The 20,202-nt window shown below is 38.2% G+C and overlaps 1 protein-coding gene across 1 annotated transcript; it reads right to left on the bottom strand.

Annotated features, from left to right (window-relative positions):
• Nucleotides 1-183: 183 nt before the first annotated feature.
• cs (citrate synthase) lies at nt 184-19,163 on the bottom strand. The gene is made up of 11 exons (XM_084917006.1): nt 18,984-19,163; nt 15,385-15,435; nt 15,005-15,112; nt 14,159-14,224; nt 10,936-11,067; nt 7,680-7,868; nt 7,328-7,527; nt 4,762-4,891; nt 3,460-3,561; nt 2,301-2,510; nt 184-2,203 (listed from the first exon to the last, which is right to left on the bottom strand). The coding sequence occupies exons 1-11, from the start codon at nt 19,032-19,034 to the stop codon at nt 2,033-2,035; spliced, it is 1,410 nt and encodes a 469-aa protein (XP_084773132.1). The 5' UTR covers nt 19,035-19,163; the 3' UTR covers nt 184-2,032.
• Nucleotides 19,164-20,202: the final 1,039 nt, after the last annotated feature.

Here is a 20,202-nt window from a genome sequence, read left to right on the forward strand (position 1 = left end):
GCTTAACAACTGTTAGCAATGGCTAAAAGACAGCGTTTTGTGAGACTGTGTTTGTGTATTACAAGGAGGGCATAGAGCATTTGGGTAATCACTTCAGAAATCCTGGTAATTTCAAAGGTTACATGGAACTGGAATTACATCACAATTTCTTTTTCAAGCACTTATGAAGAAATGAGACCAAAAAAGTGTTAATAAAAACCTTTATTTTTCATTTTTTTTCTAAGGTTTTCCAATAGTTGTTTCAAGCTTTTCTTGCCCATTTGACCCATCCAGCCCTGTACCCCCGCCCCCAAGTGTTTCTCTAATGATTCCCCCCAGTTACAACCCTTAAGCTCCTCTACGATCAAAATAATCACATCTGTTGAACAACCTGCCACATGGAAGAATGCTACAATAAAACACAAAACACGTGCCCGAAAAAGCCAGAAGAGCAGAGCAGAGAGAATCAAGTATCGGAACGAACACGTTAAAGAGTATTCTTAGGAGGAAATACGCAAGAACTCTAACTAGACAAAAATGGAGTGTTGAGAAACCCAGAACTTAAGAGCAAGCTTGACACATTCAAGTGAAATACCTGAAATACAGCACCAGCTGAGGAAACAGAGCTTGGGAATAAACTGTATATACAGAAGATAGCTGCAGTTGTTTTTTTTTTGTTCATTGTCAGAAATTCACAGTGACCAGCGAGACTGGACATAGTGGGCACGACTACACTGCTGGTAAACTGTGGTGCTCATTGTGGTTATAAGCAGCAAGTGAATGCTTACAGCTCATACATTAATGCTATACATATATATACCTATGTACACAGAGTATAAATAAAACCACAACAAAATTCAAACCCAAATATATTTTCATACATCATTCAACACCAAAAGGAAAAAAAAAAAAGGGGGAGATTTTCTACTGTTACAATTTAGGAAATCCAATCAAATACATCATAATTTTACAATTGTCCTTTGAAGTGCTCTGCTGCTAGGATAAAGAAATGACCATACAGTCAAATAAAAGAAGACTTGAAAACAAAACAAAACTCTACAAAGCCCCCCCCCTCCCATCCTGTTTTTATTCAAGCTTGCTCTTAAGGATTCCCTACAGGTTGCCAGTTACAACACCCTTTGCTCAAATCTGTATCAGTTACCTTCATTAGTCCTGATTCTCAGCGATTCGTAATATAAGAAACCCATTAAAAAAAATAGGAAAATATTTTGAGGAAAATAAGACCAAGGAAACAAATTTGAATAAAGACTGTTATTTTGATCATAGAGGTATTACAGGTCATCTAGAAAAAAGAAAAAACTACAAGTTAGAGAAAAAAAAAAAGAAAAAAAGGGGAGACCAGAGATTTAAAGGGGCAGTGTCTTTAAACGAATATTTTTTCTTAAACAGCTTTCTAGGATTTTTACTAGTGAGGACCTTTTTTTCCCGTTACGCTGGAGTGTTCATAAGTGGGAGTGAAACGCATTGATCAACTGGGTGGGATGACAACGTTGCATAGACGAAAAACTAAAATTAGAGCTGTGTGACAAAACTGTATTTTGCTTGGAAGTATCCTCTACAACACATCACTGTATTGGCCAAAAAGATTTAGTCAGATTTTTAAATGTAGAAGCTTAAATACAAAGGAAGTGCACAATTCCCTTTGAATGCCACTACCTATTCTTAGTTTAGACCCAGTGTCCAATGAGAAGCACCGCTCAGGGGAAATCTTAGCAATGCTAGCAGACCTAAAAGTGGTAGGTAGTTTGAGCCTACCGTGGCCATATATAAAGTTTGTTCTGCTCATGTTTTAGATAGAGAGACATGATTGGAAAGCCTGTCAGTGATTAACTAAACACACTTGAAGACTAATGCTATGACAATTTAAAAAGGCCCTTTTATTGTGAAATGGCATTAAACGCATACTGTCTCTTTGAATCCTATTAAATCCCTGGGGTTGGAAATGACAAGGGGTCAACTTATGTCTGCTTTTTGATGTTTCCACCTCCTCCCACCCTTAACACTAACCCACAGCTACTTCCAGGTTGGTGCTTCAGCCTGACTTTGCTCCAACCAAAGACATCAGTCCATCTGTGCTCATGGACTTCGGGCGCTCCAGGGGGAAGCCCAGGGCTCTACTCCACACCAGCTGGGCCAGCACGCCGAGAGCACGGGACACACCGAAGAGCACAGTGTAGTAGTTCATTTCAGTCATTCCATAGTACTGAACATACACACAAACAGGAAAGCAGTCAGTTACTTCAGCATCTGTGATTATTTCAGTTAGATAACAAATGCATGATTATAATCCCAGGTCTTACCTGCAGCAGCACTCCACTGTGAGCATCTACATTGGGCCAGGGGTTCTTGGCCTTACCCTGCTCCAGGAGCACATTGGGTACAATCTTGTAAAGCTGGGCAACCATCTTGAACATGGGGTCACTGGGCAGATGCTTCAGGGCAAACTCACGCTGGCAGGTATAACGTGGATCAGTCTTCCTTAGGACAGCATGGCCATAACCTGGAACCACCTACAGCCAAGAAACCAACATTTTTAACCTGACAGTGCACTCTTCTAGTCTCTCTGACAACTCTAAGTACTCACGAGACCTTCAGAAACGCATTAAGAACTTAAACACACCCATAAGGTCAATTTACAATCACTAATTACCCTAGCATGCATGTTTTGGGGAACAAAACCAGAAGAAACCAACCAGGTGCAGAACTTACATGTAAAACCACTTGCTGTTAGGTGACATCAACACCGTTCTATCTGTGCTAAAATACTATTATTTTACAAATTCTTTATGGTATACATTAACAATTTTAACCTATTATGAAAGACAAAAACAGAATTTAGTTAATCGGTAAATCAAACTAGAATATGAAGGTTTAGATGAATGTCAGAGTAAATCAGGTGTAAAATATAGTAAATTATAAAAAATGTAATAATAGCAATTTCTTGGTTTTGGAAACAAAAAACCTGTTGTAATTACACAACTTTCTTTGTGCCAACATTAAATCAACTACTCCTCTTAGTCCTGTAGGTGAAGGAAGACTATACAAAAAACAATGATGCCATATAAAGTGACAACACTGCAACAACAATAAGCCACTTGTGTTGATGTTGCTTTCGAGTTACTGCTTTGACAATGGGGTCCTAACAGATTTCACACACTATTAGGGAGATTAGAACCAATTAGAAATGTTCAATGCAGAAAGCCTCATGCCCAAAGTTTCTACTCTTTTAGAAAACAACAAAAGCCCACCAGGGACTTTTTAAAGTGTTAATTTTTTTTCTTTTAATAAAGAATCTGGTTTGAGCTCCTCCAAAGGTTCCTAAATCTAGCTGTAACTTCTGGTAGAAACAACTGGACCCCTGACATCCCCAGAAGTGTTATTCTGAAAATGAGTGAGAGTGGAAAATGAAGTCATAATAATAACTAGAGTTGTTTGTTTGCGGATGTGGTGCTTATTTACCCTTCCAGACTTGAGTGTGTTCCAGATATAATCCCTCATCCTCTCATCAGACACCTCTCCTCCCAACTCCTTCTGCAGAGCAGTCAGCCACACCAGTACCTCCTGTAGGTGCAGCAAAAACCCACAGAACAAGACAAAACAAAACACACATTCATAAGCTAAGTGAATTCTCTGCTGTATTTTTGTTGGCACTGTGTTTGAAATCAAACCAAAACTCATTTTAAGTGTCAATATGTCAAATATGTGAGCAAAGCGCAAACTGAAAGAAAAAAAATCATTATGAACATTTTAATCTAAAATCATAGGTTATTGTACAACTGCTCATAATAGTTGGTCATGTCATATGACTGTATTTAACTAGTTAAGTAGCTAATAAATAAATGAAGCAGGGATAGGCTCCAGCCCCCCTGACACTATAATTGGATAAGCACTTAAGAAAATGGATGGATAGTAATTAAACAGATGCCAAAATTTATTGGAGGAGGTAGAAGCAGCTTTGACAAATTGCTAGCTAAGAAAAGGAGGGGAGACCTTTCCTCGGGCGCAGGTAAACAAGCAGTGCTTTGTGAACGTTATTGAACTCTAAAATAATATTTATAATTGAGCACCACAGCAGTTTGACTCTGAACTCTTGGTTCTTTGTCATTTTCACCTTTAGTGTTTGTCTACTGCACTGACCAAAAAACAGCCAAGTCCTCAATGATTATGTTGCCATGTTGGCACAAAGGTGACAAGGTTGTTTCAAAAAAGGCTTCTACCACAGTGGATATTTTGATGTGTGATTAAAAACACAGAAGTGTCTAATAATTTAATGATCCGTTTTAATCAAGTGTTGTGACAATGTGACAGTAAGCTAGTATTCAGAATACCAGGCCTGTGACAGTAAAGCTGATTAGCAGAACTCGGTCATCTTTAATATTAGTAAGAAGGTATGGCGAAATAAACTCTAACCCATCTATATGCTACAGAAGAGATCTATGAGATTATAAAGGCATTAAATTATTATGAACAAACCATTAAACTACACATTAAACTTGTTTTCAGTTTTTTTCCTCATCAGATTTCTTAGTTTTTTGGTAAAAATCAAATAATTAAAGTGTTGTATGTAGTGTTTTTGGAACAATTGTAATAAACTGACTGAAATAAAAATCATTATCACATAATATCCACTGCAGTCTTCGTAATAAAAATGCTTCCTTTATAAAAAGATGAATGGGGGATTAACTTGGGATCTCCAAGTTGTTTCTATCAAATCTCTCAGCGTGAAAACAGAATGAAAATGATGATCTGTGCATTACTAACCTGATTGGCCAGGCCATGGAGAGGACCGGCCAAACCATTCATGGCAGCGCTGAAGGACAGGTAGGGGTCAGACAGGGCACTCCCCACTAGGTGGCTAGTGTGAGCACTGACATTGCCTCCTTCATGATCACTACAATTTTACAAACACACAAAAACACATAGTAATGAACACATTAAAATTTTAATTCTAACAGTAAAGTTTCTAGAGTGTGCCATTTAAGTCTACACCGGCATCTGCTACACTTCATCACAATGGCAAACAGTAACACTGGGGAGGCTGGAGAGTTGTCAAGTCTTTTTATCTGAGCAGAACCATCTGTGTGGGACATAAATTGAATTTGCTCTTAGCGTTTGTCTGTTTTTTTCAGTGCACATATCCTGCATGGCATGTTTGATTGCTAAACAAACTGCAGACTGTGTAAACCAATATCTATTTTTATTGTATATTGCATCAAATTCAGGATAAGAGGACTGCTGTCACAGTAAAAAAAAGCAGGAATTTCTCCACATAAATAACTGGAGATGCTACTTTCTTGGTTAAATTTTTTATTTTTTTTTTTAAATCCAGCATTTCTTTTGAGGCAAGAAAAAGCCTCGCTGCTCTAACTTCTGTCTGTCTGTCTGTCTGATAATAGCGATTTTATTTATATACATGCGCCTTAGCAACAGTGGATTCTGTTTATCCAGGAGCACTGAGATTCATTACCTCAGCACTCAAACCTTAAAGCCTTTGCACATCATTGCACACTCAGGTTGGATGGTCAGTTTTGTCATGTTGTAGCAGTGTTGGGTAAGTTACTTTAAAAAAGTAATTAATTACTAATTACTTAATCAATACTGTATTTAAAATACTTATCTAATTACTGTGTCAGAAAAGTAACTTAATTACTCAATAAGTAATTTAACTAAATACTTTTTAAAAACCCTATAAACCTTGAGTGGACAAACAATAGAAATTAAACTCTTTAAATAATAGTCAAAGGAGCTTGCAAAGAAAAGCGTCTGGACTTCTTTAAGTTACTTGAAGACGTTTCACCTCTCATCCGAGAAGCTTCTTCAGTTCTGAACTGAACTGAAGTAGCATGAGAGGTGAAACGTCTTCAAGTAACTTAAAGAAGTCCAGACGCTTTTCTTTGCAAGCTCCTTTGACTACGATGACCTGGATGACTGAGAACCTTCACAGACATATCTTTAAATAATAAATAATTTTCTTTTAAAGACGGAGACTCTACAGTACGCAGCGGTAGCATCTCTTCCACAATGTAGCCTGCAATCATTTTTTAAGCTCACCTTCAGACAATTTCTGCGCTGCTGAAGTAAAATCAAGTTTTGCCTGCTTAGCAGGAGTTGCCGCGGTGTTATCCATGGATGATGAACAAGGATCACTCAGAAGTGTTCGTCTATGCTCTCGTGTCAGGCGCTTCAGTAGATTACTCGTGCTATTAACAACGGCTGATAGTTTTTTCTCCCCAGGACATAGCTTACATATTACTGTAATGTTCTTGTCTGCTTGTTTCAGAAAAGTGAAGAGACGGGAATATTTCCGTTTCATAAAACAGCCACACGCTTCAGCCGAGTCCGACATCTTCCGCTTTAGAATACGACTATGCAGCAAACTGGCGCGAAATGACGTGCAGCTGCACTACAGCGATGTTAAAGCGGCAGAGTTTACTTCTACGTTTAGAAGATAAATTATTGAAATTAAATAATGATATTCAGCGAGTTTAATTATTCTACAATGTAACGCAAGTGCATTGTAAGTAACTGTAATTAAAGTACCTAAAAATGAACAGTAATCAGTTACTGTACTTTTTCAGTGGAAAAGTAATTTAATTACAGTAACTCGTTACTTTAGTAACGCATTACACCTAACACTGTGTCGTAGACTACTTTATATATATATATATATATATATATATATATATATATATATATATATATATATATATATATATATATATATATATATATATATATATATATATATATATATATATATATATATATATATATATTATTCTCAGTCGGCTCCCATCTTACTTAACTGACCTACATCAATCAAAAAGTCTGGGAAGAGTTTTTGCTTCTGTCCATATTAAAATTGGAGAAACAGTCATTACATTTGCAGCTCCTTCCACCTGGATTAAGCAACTAATTCAACTAAGCTTGAGAAAAAAAAAAAAAGAAAAAGGTCATGCTAAATAAATTTAAGGTCACTTTAGGAAACCTGTAGGTAGTTACCTCAGGCTGTGTTATACCTAAGAACTACTGCTTCTGTTTGTAATAGTTTGGTTAGTTTTGATGGTCAGATGATGAAAAAAAAAAAAAAACTTGGCCACACTTGGCCAAGTCATCCTCATCATTAATCAGTCAAACCAAGTAGTGACACAATGTCATGCTGTCTAACTCCAGATAGGTTTGCGAGTTTCATTCTCATCTTTTCAACATCTCACTTAACATCTCTAATTCTTAGATTAAAAAGGCAAGACTTTGATTCAAGTGTTACTAGAAAAAAAATAAGATTAAATCCAACTTGTTTTATGTAAAAAGGCATCTTAAGTTGCACCTGTGGATAGTGAGGTAGAGCCTCATAAGCTCAGTGAACTGAGGATCACTGTAGCCCAGCATGTTGGTAAAGTTGTGGGACCAGTCGAGGTTGGAGTCGATAGCTCCGATACTGCTGCCTTCACGGTACAGGTTACGGTAGATCTTGGCAGCAATGCAGGGGAGCTTGGCAATCAAGTCCATAGAATCTTCATAGATAAACTTTAAAAAAAGAAATAGATAAATTACACAACAAGAAAAGACCACATGAAACCAAACTGAAAGTGTTCTTGTGTCTAAAGTGATTCAGTCTCTTGAGCAAAAAAAATTCTATTAGTCCATATTTTTCAAAAAAGGTATGGGTGTAAACTCACCTCCCAGTACTTGGACTTGTGGACTCCCTCAGAGTAGGCCCGTGCAAAGCTGCTCTCACTGTTCAGAGCTGTAATGGCAGCGCTGAACTGGGACATGGGGTGCAGATTTGTGGGGAAATTATCCAACATGGTGACAACATGAGAGGGAAGTGCTGCTCTCTTTGCCCACTCTTTGGACACCCAGTTCACCTGGAAAGAAAGATGGACATAAAATAAATAGATGAGGCAGAAATCTCAGAAAACTCTTCGATCAATAAGGAGACAAATGTGTGTTGAGAATAAACATTTCCTCCTTGGCTGATTTGAGCAGATATGAGATGCAGGAAGAACAGATAGAGAGGTGTGCTTGAAAGTTGCAAGCATTTGAAAGGAGCATAGGTTGTCCTCATATCATTCTGTAAGGAGATAGTTGGCAGCAATAAAATCCCTATAGATTGTTTTTACAACTGAGAAACAAGATACAACCTCTAGTTTATACACACCAAATTTCAGAAACAGTTTCTTAGATATTGACTTTGGTTATTGATTCCCTGTAAAAATCAAGCTTATTCTTGTATCTACTTTCTAAAAATCTCACAGCTCCATATAGAAAACTTCACTCAGCCTTACTTGTGCTTCTCAGAGCTTTTAAATTAACATAAGTAGCTTTTATATTTCAGCGGCAGACGCTGTACAAAAAACTAAATACTGATGATTACAATTAGGGGGATAGGTTAATTGATTAATCCAAATTGCCTATAGGTGTGAATGTGGGAGTGAATGTGAGCGCGAATGGTTGTCTGTCTCTGTGTTAGCCCTGCGACAGACTGGCGACTTGTCCAGGGTGTACCCCACCTCTCGCCCTATGACAGCTGGCATAGGCTCCAGCGCCCCCCGCAAACTTGAAAAGGAAAAGCGGAAGCGAATTGATGGATGGATTGATGGATACAATTAGAGCTGGCTTAGTTGATTCTGACTCTTGCTGCTACATGGGCCTATGTTGCTGAGACCTCTAAACTCACAGAGCACCTGTCTTGTGCTGTTCTGTATTTCACTCTGCAGGCATTTATTTATTATAGTATTGTATGTCATTTGCTTCTATTTTCTTTCTTGTAGTTTGTGCATTTTGTTCTGTCCTCTCTGTCCCTGTACCTTTTCGGCAAAAATTGCAAATCTGAGTTTAAAACTGCATGCATTTCATCAACAGTGACTGGCCCTACCAACCTGCCCAGAGGTTATTATTGTGTCATTTGGTTTGTAAAATACTCATCTTCGCTTTCCTCAACCCAACCAATCAAGGCAGACTGCCACACACACAGAGCCTGTTTTTTTTACTCCCCACTGCAAACAGGTTCTTGCTCAAGGGTGGGTTTTTTTGCCTTAAGTGATTCTCAAAATTTTGGTGACTCAGTGCAAATATATTTTTAAAGGCTGCACAAGAGAAATGCTCACGTCAAGACATTTAGTGTAATATATCACCTCAATTGGTCGTTTGTGTGTATTTGTCACTTTTTCACTGAGTTAGCTTTTAAACTACTGTTAAGGTACCATTTCTTTTATTGTGAACGTAAAGAAAAATTAAATGTAGATGATAACTATGGGCTCAAAATGTGGTCATAAATATTTTGTACTTGTAAATCAGGATTTGCATGTGTAAAAAAAAAAAAATTGTGCGTGCGTAAAAAAGATTTGTGCGTGGGTAAAAAAGATTTGTATGTGTAAAAAAGATTTGTGCGTGGGTAAAAAAAAGATTTGTGTGTGGACTTAGCCAAAAAAAACCCTGCAAGTTACAAGTACGAATTTTGACCCTATTTTTCTTCCTTTCATCTGATTGGTCAATGTCATGTCAATCACAAATGTAACAATCCAATCAGAGAACAGATGGGTTTGGCTGTCGGAGGGGCGCTTTTTTTGAACTGCAGGTCTTTGAAGGGAATAAATGCCCTTTTACATGCCAACCCAGCGTTTTCCTTCATCATCACGAAGGAAAACAGTCTGTGGTCGTCTGAGTTTGGGGATTTTTGTGTCACAGGTCTACGTGTTTAATATAGGGACTTCCACAGCCTTTTCAACAGCGCTGCTGACCGCGGGGGGGCGGGCAGTGTTTTGGAAATGACAGTCTTCATTACAAAGCTTTCTTCGTTATCAATTAGCATACATGTTTTTATTGAACATTTGAAGAACTAGCAAAAAAAAAACAGAAACTCTTGTAGAGGACATAAAGTCAGAGATAGAAAAGATGCACCTGCTCCGGAGCAGGTGCATCTAGTACAGGTAGAGCTGCTGCAAAAACCCACAGAGCCCAGCAGCCAGCGCAACAAATTCTGGATCCTTTGCTTTTAGTTAGCAGTTAGCATTAGCAGCACATCCTGCGTCCGATGTGAAAGGACTTTTATGCTGCGCACTGTGACTCACAGCCATGGTCCCGGGTCAGCCCTGACTTTGTGTTAAACTAATCCTAAAGTAATAATGGTATTTCTAACCACTGATATACCACAACTTTACCCTTTCAACAGCTACTGAAAGTTAGGGGACCTAGCTGCTACCCTTCAAGGACCTGCAGTTCAAAAAAGCGCCCCTCCGACAGCCAAACCCATCTGTTCTCTGATTGGATTGTTACATTTGTGATTGACATGACATTGACCAATCAGATGAAAGGAAGAAAAATAGGGTCAAAATTTGTACTTGTAACTTGCAGGGTTTTTTTTTGGCTAAGTCCACACACAAATCTTTTTTACACATACAAATCCTGATTTACAAGTACAAAACCGATTTACAAGTACAAAATATTTATGACCACATTTTGAGCCCATAGATAACTAGAAACAACTGAAATTAAGACATTTCTGAGTTAAAGATTACTATATAAATTCTTTCCTTGACAAGGCCATGGAAATTTTTTTTTTTTTTTTTTTTTTTTTAAAACAAGGATGGCAGTTTGCACTTTGAGAAGAACCAAGGTTAAAATTTAATGTGCCTTGAGCCTTTGTACATTTGTATCTGTCATTACATAAATACACTTGAACTGAACACACGCCAAGCATCTTGTTATTCACGTTTCCATGATGCAAAAGAAAATGTCATGACTCACGTATTTGGTACCTTAACTGATCCAGGTGCCAAAGTCACCTTATTTACTGCACTGCAAGAATATTCAGTTTTGATGAAGCATTCTGAAGAGATTTGACAGCGTCTGACATACCATGACAGATACCTGCTCACTGAAACTCCAGTAGGCAACAACATTTTACGACAATAACTTCTTGCATCGACTCACCTGCTCCTCAGTTGGGACCTGTCCTGTGACCAGCAGCCAGAAAAGACCCTCGGGCAGTGGCTCCTCACCTCCTGGAGCTTTAGGCAGCAGCTTCTGACACTCTGGAATACTGTAGCCCCTGAAGCGGATGCCCTGATTATCAAAGTAGAGACGAGAGGGGAGAGAAGATGTTGAAGTAAATGTTATTTGTGATAATTAGCTACATATTCCTGTTATCATCAAATGCACAATCAACTGAGTGCTGGCAAGCTGCTAATATAAGCTGCATCTCTACCAATGAATATTGATGATTCAATGCCTCAGAGTGCCACAGCTTTGGCCAGAAAGCAATCAACTCAAGTGCCTACAGGGAATGCTAATGTGTATGCAGTTTAGGGCTGCCACAAACGATTATTTTCATAGTCGACTAGTCACCGATTATTTTTGCGATTAGTCGACTAATCAGATCATGCATCCATTGGACGTAAAACATATAGATTATTGCACGCATCTGCTCTTATATAACTATCATTAGCTTACAGCTTTAAGTGTTTAAGGTATGTGCTAACTAAAAATAAAGAGAAGATGATAGTTTATTAAATTTTAATGAAATTTGCAGATTGTTTCGGTGAAGTTTAATAAACTCAGCTGTCTGCTCCTTGCTATCTAAAATATAACGGGACACCGGAGTATATTCTCCAGCATCTCACACTTCTGATAATCAGCTGTCTCCTTGACATTTATTCAGCTGTGTAAAAACTATAACTTTAATCTCAGCCAAACAGATTTACTCAGGAACAAATAAAATACTAAAAAAAAGCCAAACAATAACATTTTTAAGTTATCAAGTGACTTATATATATATATATTTAACCTGAGTAGCGCAAGACGGCGGTGGGTTTGAAAACGATTTGCCGGGAGTCCGGTGTTCTCACGGCTCTAGTGAGCCTTGCCCCCGGCTAACTATCGAGCTAGTGGGTAACAGACGTCTCCGAAAACGTCGGAGCGCTTTTGAAAATATGTGGTGTCTTGATAAACTGAGCAGATATTTGAGGTTTACACAGCTACATTCTCGCCTGAAAATATGTTAAACGTTTATTTTGTGACCCAGAAAGAATAATAAGAGTAATATTAAAACTAACTAGCTGCCGCCATTGTTGGAAACTGAGCTGGGCTGCGCTATGAATTCTCGGACAGAGCTACTTCTTCTTCTTCAGGGTTTAACGTCAGCTGGCATCCTTGTACATGCAGTGCTGCCCTCTTCTGTTTCAGTCCGTTATTACACTCTTAAATCCTACTACTTATTCCTGCGTCTTTTGTGATCTTACAAAGCTTCAAATGATGCGTCGACTATTAAATCAGTCGTCGATGATTTTGATAGTCGATGTAATCGTGACTAGTCGACTAATCGTGGCAGCCCTAATGCAGTTAAGAGTAAAAAAACAGAAAAAAAGCTTACCATAATAATACCTTGTGCTTTTTGTGTTTAGAGTCTGACTGATAACATGTTTGTTCAAAAACCTTATCCGATTTAAATTTAAGATATCATGTCATGCCAGTGCAGCTTTCTGGCTGCTGCCTTTTCTACATTACTTCCAAGAACTCTCCACACAGAGCAAGTGGTCACTGCTATGAGAACTTACACTATGCACTCTGCGCTTTTGTCATCGATGTTGAACGTGAGCAGAGAGCAACCATTAATCTCTAATATAGATTAACCTGAATTTCAAGCTATGCAGTTATCAGCAATTTTCAACAGGAGAGTCAATAATTTTTAAGGAGAGCAAGAGGAAGTATGCTTGTCTTTGTTTTGTTTTTCTTCTTTGTGGACATTGATAGGTGTACCGTGTGTTTGTCAATCAGGGTCAGTTTGTTAACAGAGTATCTGAAGCATGTGAGGGAAGTCAATCACTGAACAACCTGAATTAATGTGCATGACAATATGCCAAGTAAATTCATTTTAGAAAGAAAATTAAAAAAAAAAAAACTAAAAAAACCCAACAACATACCGTTCACGGTATAATGTTGGGCAATGATAAGAAAATTAAATATCGCGACAGAATATGGGTAAAACGCGCATGCGCAGTGCCTTTGTTTTCATACACACATGGCGGAAAAAGCGTGGCGGCAACAGAGAATGAGAAGGGCGAAAGCAGATCGTTGAATGAAACAGATGAACCAGAATTGGTTTGTAAAAATGGTTCAACTTCAGTGATGTGGAACTGATTTGGTTTTTGTCCGTCACATAGCCACCAAAGCAAAATGTTTTGTAGAACATGCAAGTGGGCCGTCCTTATTACTGTATTTTTCAGACTATACGGTGCTCTTAAAAGCCTTTAATTTTCTCAAAAATCGACAATGCACCTTATAATCCGGTGTGCCTTTTGTATGAATTCTGGTTGTGCGTACTCAAACCAATTTTATGCGGTACACAGCGCTCAAAAATCTGTCAAAAACTGTTGTAGCTTACCAAAGTCGTACTAAAAAGCCGCACCGCTTGATGGATTGTCGGAACATTAAGAGTACCGTAGTCAGGAGCCTCATGGAGTAATACGTACAGTGCTTCAACATAATTTTACCGTATTGTGTGTGTGGCACTTATGCGTATGAAGCGGATTTTAAACTCAAGGCTATCTGACTGTTTTGTTTCGCTTAATCTGCCTTATAATCAATCCCGTGCACCTTATGGTCTGAAAAGTACGTATCTGACTTATTTATTTGGCACACTGCAGTTTCATGTTGCAAAGCACCTCTTTTAACTTTTGTGGATATTATGCGTGGTTATGCTGAGGATACGTCGGCCCATTTCCACTGGAAATGCCTTTTGGTTAAACTGTCAGCAAGGAATTTGCGTTTGCACTGTTAAATTTGTACATGGCTTTAATGCACATAAAAAACAGCTGCTTTTTTAAGTGAAAATAAAGTTATGGGGGGTTTTGAGTTGTAAAATATTTTGTCTTGCATCAATTATAACGTCAGTTATATAGTTATCGCAAATCTTCAAATATATAACGTGATAAATATTTTTGGCCATATTGCCCTGCCCTACTTTGCAGTACTGACTTGATCACAAGTCGTTCTGTTTCTAAACAACCTCAAACCTAGTGTGGCACCTCGGTCTTGCACCCCCCCCCCCCCTTTTCTTTTTTTTTTTTTTTTTTAAATTATAAATGTACCAACAAACGCAGGCACTAATAGATCTGCAATAATATATCAGTGTATTCTCTGTGGCTCTGATACTGACCTCCTCAGGATCCAACACAGAGGTTTCATACACCAGACCCTTCATTCCCCTCATACCCCCATAGACCTATGGATGAAAACAAACAAAAACATGGAATGACATTCAGAAAATTGTCTTGTCAATAATATATATAAACAGCCGTGTGTGTTTGTAGTAACCAAGTTACGCTATACTGGACTTTAAAACCTTTTATCTACTGATTATTTTTATCAGTAGACCATTTCAGAAGCTCACCTCTTTGATTTTGCTATCAGTGTCCACCAAATGTCTTTATAAAGGCAGGAAGAAACATCCTAAATACTATTCAGGTTTGTAATTCTGCACACAGGATAATAAGTTAATAGACACTGAATGCATTATTGCCGTGACACATGAAGCTCAACTTAAATCTACAATGCAACAAGTTAGATGCAGTGTTTGATAGATGGAAGAGGATAGATTTGTTGCAGTGGTGTGTGTGTGTGTGTGTGTGTGTGTGTGTGTGTGTGTGTGTGTGTGTGTGTGTGTGTGTGAGAGAGAGAGAGAGAGAGAAAGTGCAAGTGCCAGTTTACAGTGGAGGTTTGAGTGAGTCAGCTCAAATATCCCTGTTGGCAGGAAGCAGCACAATTTGTGACCTTTGAGGGAGATGACCAAACAGTGATACCTGGCACAGTAAACAAGACCAGGCAGGCCTAGATGGATTATGTGCAGCTAACATGCCACAGCTAATCTGCATCAAGGTAAAGCCCAAATGCTCCTCCCTGAATTAATATAATCGATCTGAGGAATCCAGCTCAGTGCCTCACTTGTGTGAGGGTCTTATTTTATTCAGCTCACTAAACGTGTGCAAAAATCTCCACCACTTACCATGTCTACAGTAATCTGCCCTATGTTGGTTTTCCCATACTGTTGTTTGAAGTTCTTGATCCTGGTCTGTTCTTTAGGAATGAGGTCTGAGAGGACATCCTTCAGATTCTGTAAAAGACGATGTTTACTCTTTAATGCCCTTGAATAAATATTCAGCCTTAAAATAGACTACATTCCCTTGTGACCCGTGGTTAAACAAACTTTATGCAAACATTTCAGGCAAAAAAAATGATTTGTTGCTCCACAAATGTCAATATCTTCACAGAGACCACAGAGTAAGAACCGGTGTCTCTTCCAAAGGTTGTTAACACAAACAGTAAAACTACAGAACAACTATATAAAACAAGCAGAAAACAGTGGAGTAAACTAAATGCACTTACTGTTGTTGATGCGCTGGCATTTCTGGCAGCCACAAATAGGAAAGAGGCATTCTGCAGAACATATTAGGAAATACAATTTGGATTGTTAGTACAACAAAACACACACACAAAACAACATTATAGTAATAACAGAATTTCTAGACTACCTACTGCTTGTATTTAAAATGAAACAACCTTGGAGGACCTTAAAAGCTACAAAACATTTCTAAGGACAATACTGCAATCAGTCTGTGAGTGAAATGGCTCCAACTCTTTCTCTGTAGTAAGCAATATACATGTTAAACGAATCACAGTGTTCTTACCAAGTGTACAGAAACTTTTACACAGGAAAAAAAAACATTTTCTATAATAATTTTTTTCTCTTTCCCACAGTAACAACTGTTCTTATTGTGGTCCAGAAAAAAAATTACACTACAAGCAAACAGTATTATATTTATATAATACTGTATGCTTGTTTTGTCCACAGCACTAGCATGGCTGTCACTCAGGAGGTAGAGCTACTAATTGGAAGGTCAGTGGTTCGGTTAGAGGCTCCTCCAAATGTTAATGTATCCTTGTGCAAGACTGGTGCTACACCAATATTACACTGATTGTTACAAGCACAAGCCCATTTCCATTTCTGCTCTTCATCAAACAATTTCTGAACACTAACCATTACATGGTACCAAATACATATCGGCTACTGATGTTGGTAAATGGCATCTTATTTTTTTAATATGACGATAACAGTGTAGAGCACCATATTTTCAGTAACAATGTTTGTTTGCTGTACTGGTGCATGCCTAATACATATAATTACAGGTTCTTTCTAGCATTTTACCTATTAAAGTGTACCTTGTAGCAAAACACATAGCTTTCACTAAACTAAGCAGTTATTCAGAGTACTTTCTCCATTTTCATCCTCATCATTTTATAACTGCCACTCAAACTTGCCCAAAATTTAGAGTTAAAAAAACAACAACACTTATAACTGGGTAGTTCACAGTACATGGCCTGCAACAAAGAGCCACTAGTGACAGCCATTCCAGGGCATTCTGCACCTGAGACCTTCAAAGTCTGACAACCTGGCCAAAAAAAAAAAAAATCGGATCACAAACTGGGGCTTTGTGTTATCTGCCAATACTGTGGAGATGTTCCAAGTCACACAAATATTACCCCACCTCTTTCAAACAGCACAGTGTGCACTTTTTCTAAAAACCTCACACCACAATCTCATTATAATATAAACAAATTATTTGCGCTCGTGTGTCATTTCCAGTTTGTTTTTTTCACAATGTTAATGCTGGTGTAAAACAATCAGACTGGTCCTGTAAAGCCAGGAAAAGTACATCTAGTCTTATTCTTTCAGATCTAACTGTTGGTAAAATGTAAACCAGCCATTACATGTATCCAAGGGGCAAATCCAGAGTGAAGCAACCTAATTACTCACAAACTAGGAAAAGATGCCTCCTTCCCTTCACGTCAAGGCATGAATTTAAAAAAAAAAAAAAAAGTGTTTATGAAAGTATTCTTAATTGAAACTCATTGATAGTATTGAGAAGTTCAGCTGATTGTCTCGCTCACTAGTGAAATACGACTCTCCTGTGTGTTCATTTAAACATATCAGTAGATTATCAATGGGCAGGAGACAGTTACTCCTTATAACCACAACCGTTTTGAATAATCAGGACCATCAAGGCTCAGCGAAACAAAAATGTAGGGTGCGTCACTACACACACAGTTTACCCAGCTGAGCATCAGGGAGATTATGTAACAGCTCAGTGTCTTAAATATAGAGCACCAGTTAAACTCACTCACTCCCAACTGTCCATCAGCCAGGGTTAAAGAGCAACTACGGAAATTACTCCACACAAAAAGGCAACCCCTCCGGAGGCTGTGTTTAGAAGAAACACATGATACTTGAGTGATTAGCAACAAAGCCACCCTCTCTATGGACAAACAAATCAAAACAGACATCTTGGTATAAGGAATACACATTTTAATGACATTTAAATCTAGAGGTACTTAAAACAATCCCCTTTTTCAAAAGATGAAATGATCTGAAGCAAGAAAAAAATAAATCATGAGACTCTCCTTTATAAGACTTCATTGCGTCATTAAAAATCATATGACTTTCATAGTTCAGACACATACGTTCTTATGCAACTACAGCTTACTAATAAGTCTCCAGAGCAAAGATTACAAATGATAAGAGAGAAAGGTAACTGTGACATAGGTGAGGTCCCCACATATGATAGAGATTTCAAAGAAAGAGAGACACTACTTAGTCGCCATCACTGAAAAATGATCTCATTATTTCAGTAGTAGGAGACTTGACTTGATATGGCAACCAAGTAGTTCATACTGAGAGGTCACTGGAGTAAAGCAGTAGACTAAGGTCACTGGAAGGGTACTTTAAGATTGACAGGCTGGCCAAAGCATATTTTAAATGATTTAATTAAAACAAAGTCATTTATCTGTTCAAATAATCACATTTTTTCAATGGACATTACAGCAATATGCTCTTCCAAATGCAACTGGATTTTACCCTAATGTTGGATATTTATAAAAACATAAGATACAAAATGTGCCCTGCCCATTTCATAAACCATAAATCTTACTTCTGTCTCCATGTCAAGATAAAGCCACATTTAACTGGTTAATATCCAACCTCACAGACAAAACCCAGACTGCTGCTGATGGGATTATATCATCAATCATGCAATTTTACCATTAGAAACAGAACACCACAGGGGATCTCTAGTTGTCAATGTAATTATTTTAATGAATACCTAATTGTCCTAGCTCAGAGTATGACTATGCTTCATCTTTCAAGCTTTCAAACCATCCCATAACTATTATATTATTAACCAGACAACATAATAGATACTTCACCTCTTAACCCCAGATGTTCCAAAGGTATGCACCCTTCTACCTTGTAAGTAGTATGATCTCTACCTTTAGATATCATAAAGTTTTATTATATGATTTTTGCAGCTTTTTTCCTCTGTAATTGTCTGCTGACTGCCTCTTCATAGCTCTTATTTTAAGAGAGGTCTTTTCAGTGGACCTAACCTGATTACATAAAAATTGATTTATGAAAAATGATTTATACCGGCTATTCAACTGTATTTTAAACATATAAGCATTATATGGTTGGTTAAAATCTTAATATGAAGATCAACTGCGATGGTGAATAATTTAAAAGAAAATACAATTTAATGTTATTACGCTATACTACAAATAGTAGAAACTCGTAGCGTAAAGTTAAGAGTCTGCTCTGTGCTGGTTGGACAAACATACCACAGTTATGACACTACAAGGCCAACATGAGTGCAATGATTCATGCGCTATCGTTAGCTAACAAGATACGAGCTGTCAAACAGAACACGGCTTCTGTCTCTGAATAATATCTACGAAAAACAGGGTCCATACATTACTATGATTAAAGTTCTTGTCAGTGTTTACGCAAATTGCAAAAAACTCGGCCAATTGCATTTCACAATGTGGTTGACAGGGCTAAGCTAGCCTGTTAGCTACCAAACCCGACGTTAGCTTAAAGGAAACGTCCACAGATTTAACCAAGAAAGCGGCATCGAGGCTCATTCTGTTTCTCTTACCTTTGAATTAAGTAGTTTGGGCGCTAGCCTGGTGACAGTGAGGAACGACATTGTGTCTGTCTAAAAGTCTTATTTCCAGTTATTCTTTACAACTAAGACAGCCGCTGCCAGTGCACCGCGGACCTGGTTGAAGGTGCCCCTCCAGAAAGCAGAAGGTTGAAGAGGGATTCAGGCCCGCATTTACAAACAGCGTTGATTGGACAATGGGCTGGATCGGCGCACTTACGTAAAGGCATCTGATTGGTTTACATACCGTTGAGGTTATTTTCATTGGATAGAGATTCTCCTTCAACCTGTGACGAGGGCTGAATATCAGGCTCTGTTCACAAACACTGACATTATAAAACCGCGCAATTATTTGGCTTAATCTGACAAATCGAACAAATTGAAGGATTTTTCTTCTAAAATGATCTTTATCCTTCCTATTGTTCAGATGCAGTTAAAGAGCTTTTTTGTGAGGCTACAGTAACATATACTTAACATTTAAGTCTTCACAATGTTAATAAGTGGTATTCAGATAAAAGGACAACAGCAACATAGTGTAATTTTTCTCATTTGACTGCCTCCTTTAAAGGTTCCCACATCTACCTATAGCTACCCCAACCCTAGCATTGTGCTATGTCCTCCTTTTACCCATGAGTCTCCTCTGTGGTATTCTTCATTTCCTCCTTCCTGGGAGCTCCATCTTCAACATCCTTTATCCACTGTACCCAGCATTCCTCCTCTACAGGTGTATAAAAAATAATCTCAACCTTGCCTCTCAAATTTGTCTCCAAACTACTTTACCTGAGCTGTCCTGTTTACTCTTGCTGCTATTCTTCTGTCACAAATCATCCCGACACTCATCTCCAACTGCTCCATCCTGCCTGCACTTCTCTTCACCCATCTCATGCACAGTCTGTTGTTCTGGGTGGTTGACCCAAGTTATTTAAACTCATCTAGCTTCACTTCCTGCTCTTTGCATCTTTAAATTTCAATCTGTTACCCTCCCATTCATGCACACCTATACTGTCATGTTTATACTGGCTTTCATTCTTCTTCTCTTCAGGGCATACCTCCACCTCTCCAGGCTCTCTTCCACCTGCTCACTACTCTCAAGACAGATCACAGTGTTGTCTTTGAACATCATAATTCAAACACCCTTCCTGCTTCCATCCTTCCCACTTCATCCTTCCTGACCTCATCTGTCAACCTATCCGCAAACAAAAAGCCAATCCTT

This window comes from Perissodus microlepis, chromosome 20 (assembly GCF_051167445.1).
Source record: "Perissodus microlepis isolate ML-2025 ecotype Zambia chromosome 20, ASM5116744v1, whole genome shotgun sequence".
In the NCBI taxonomy this organism is placed as follows: domain Eukaryota; kingdom Metazoa; phylum Chordata; class Actinopteri; order Cichliformes; family Cichlidae; genus Perissodus; species Perissodus microlepis.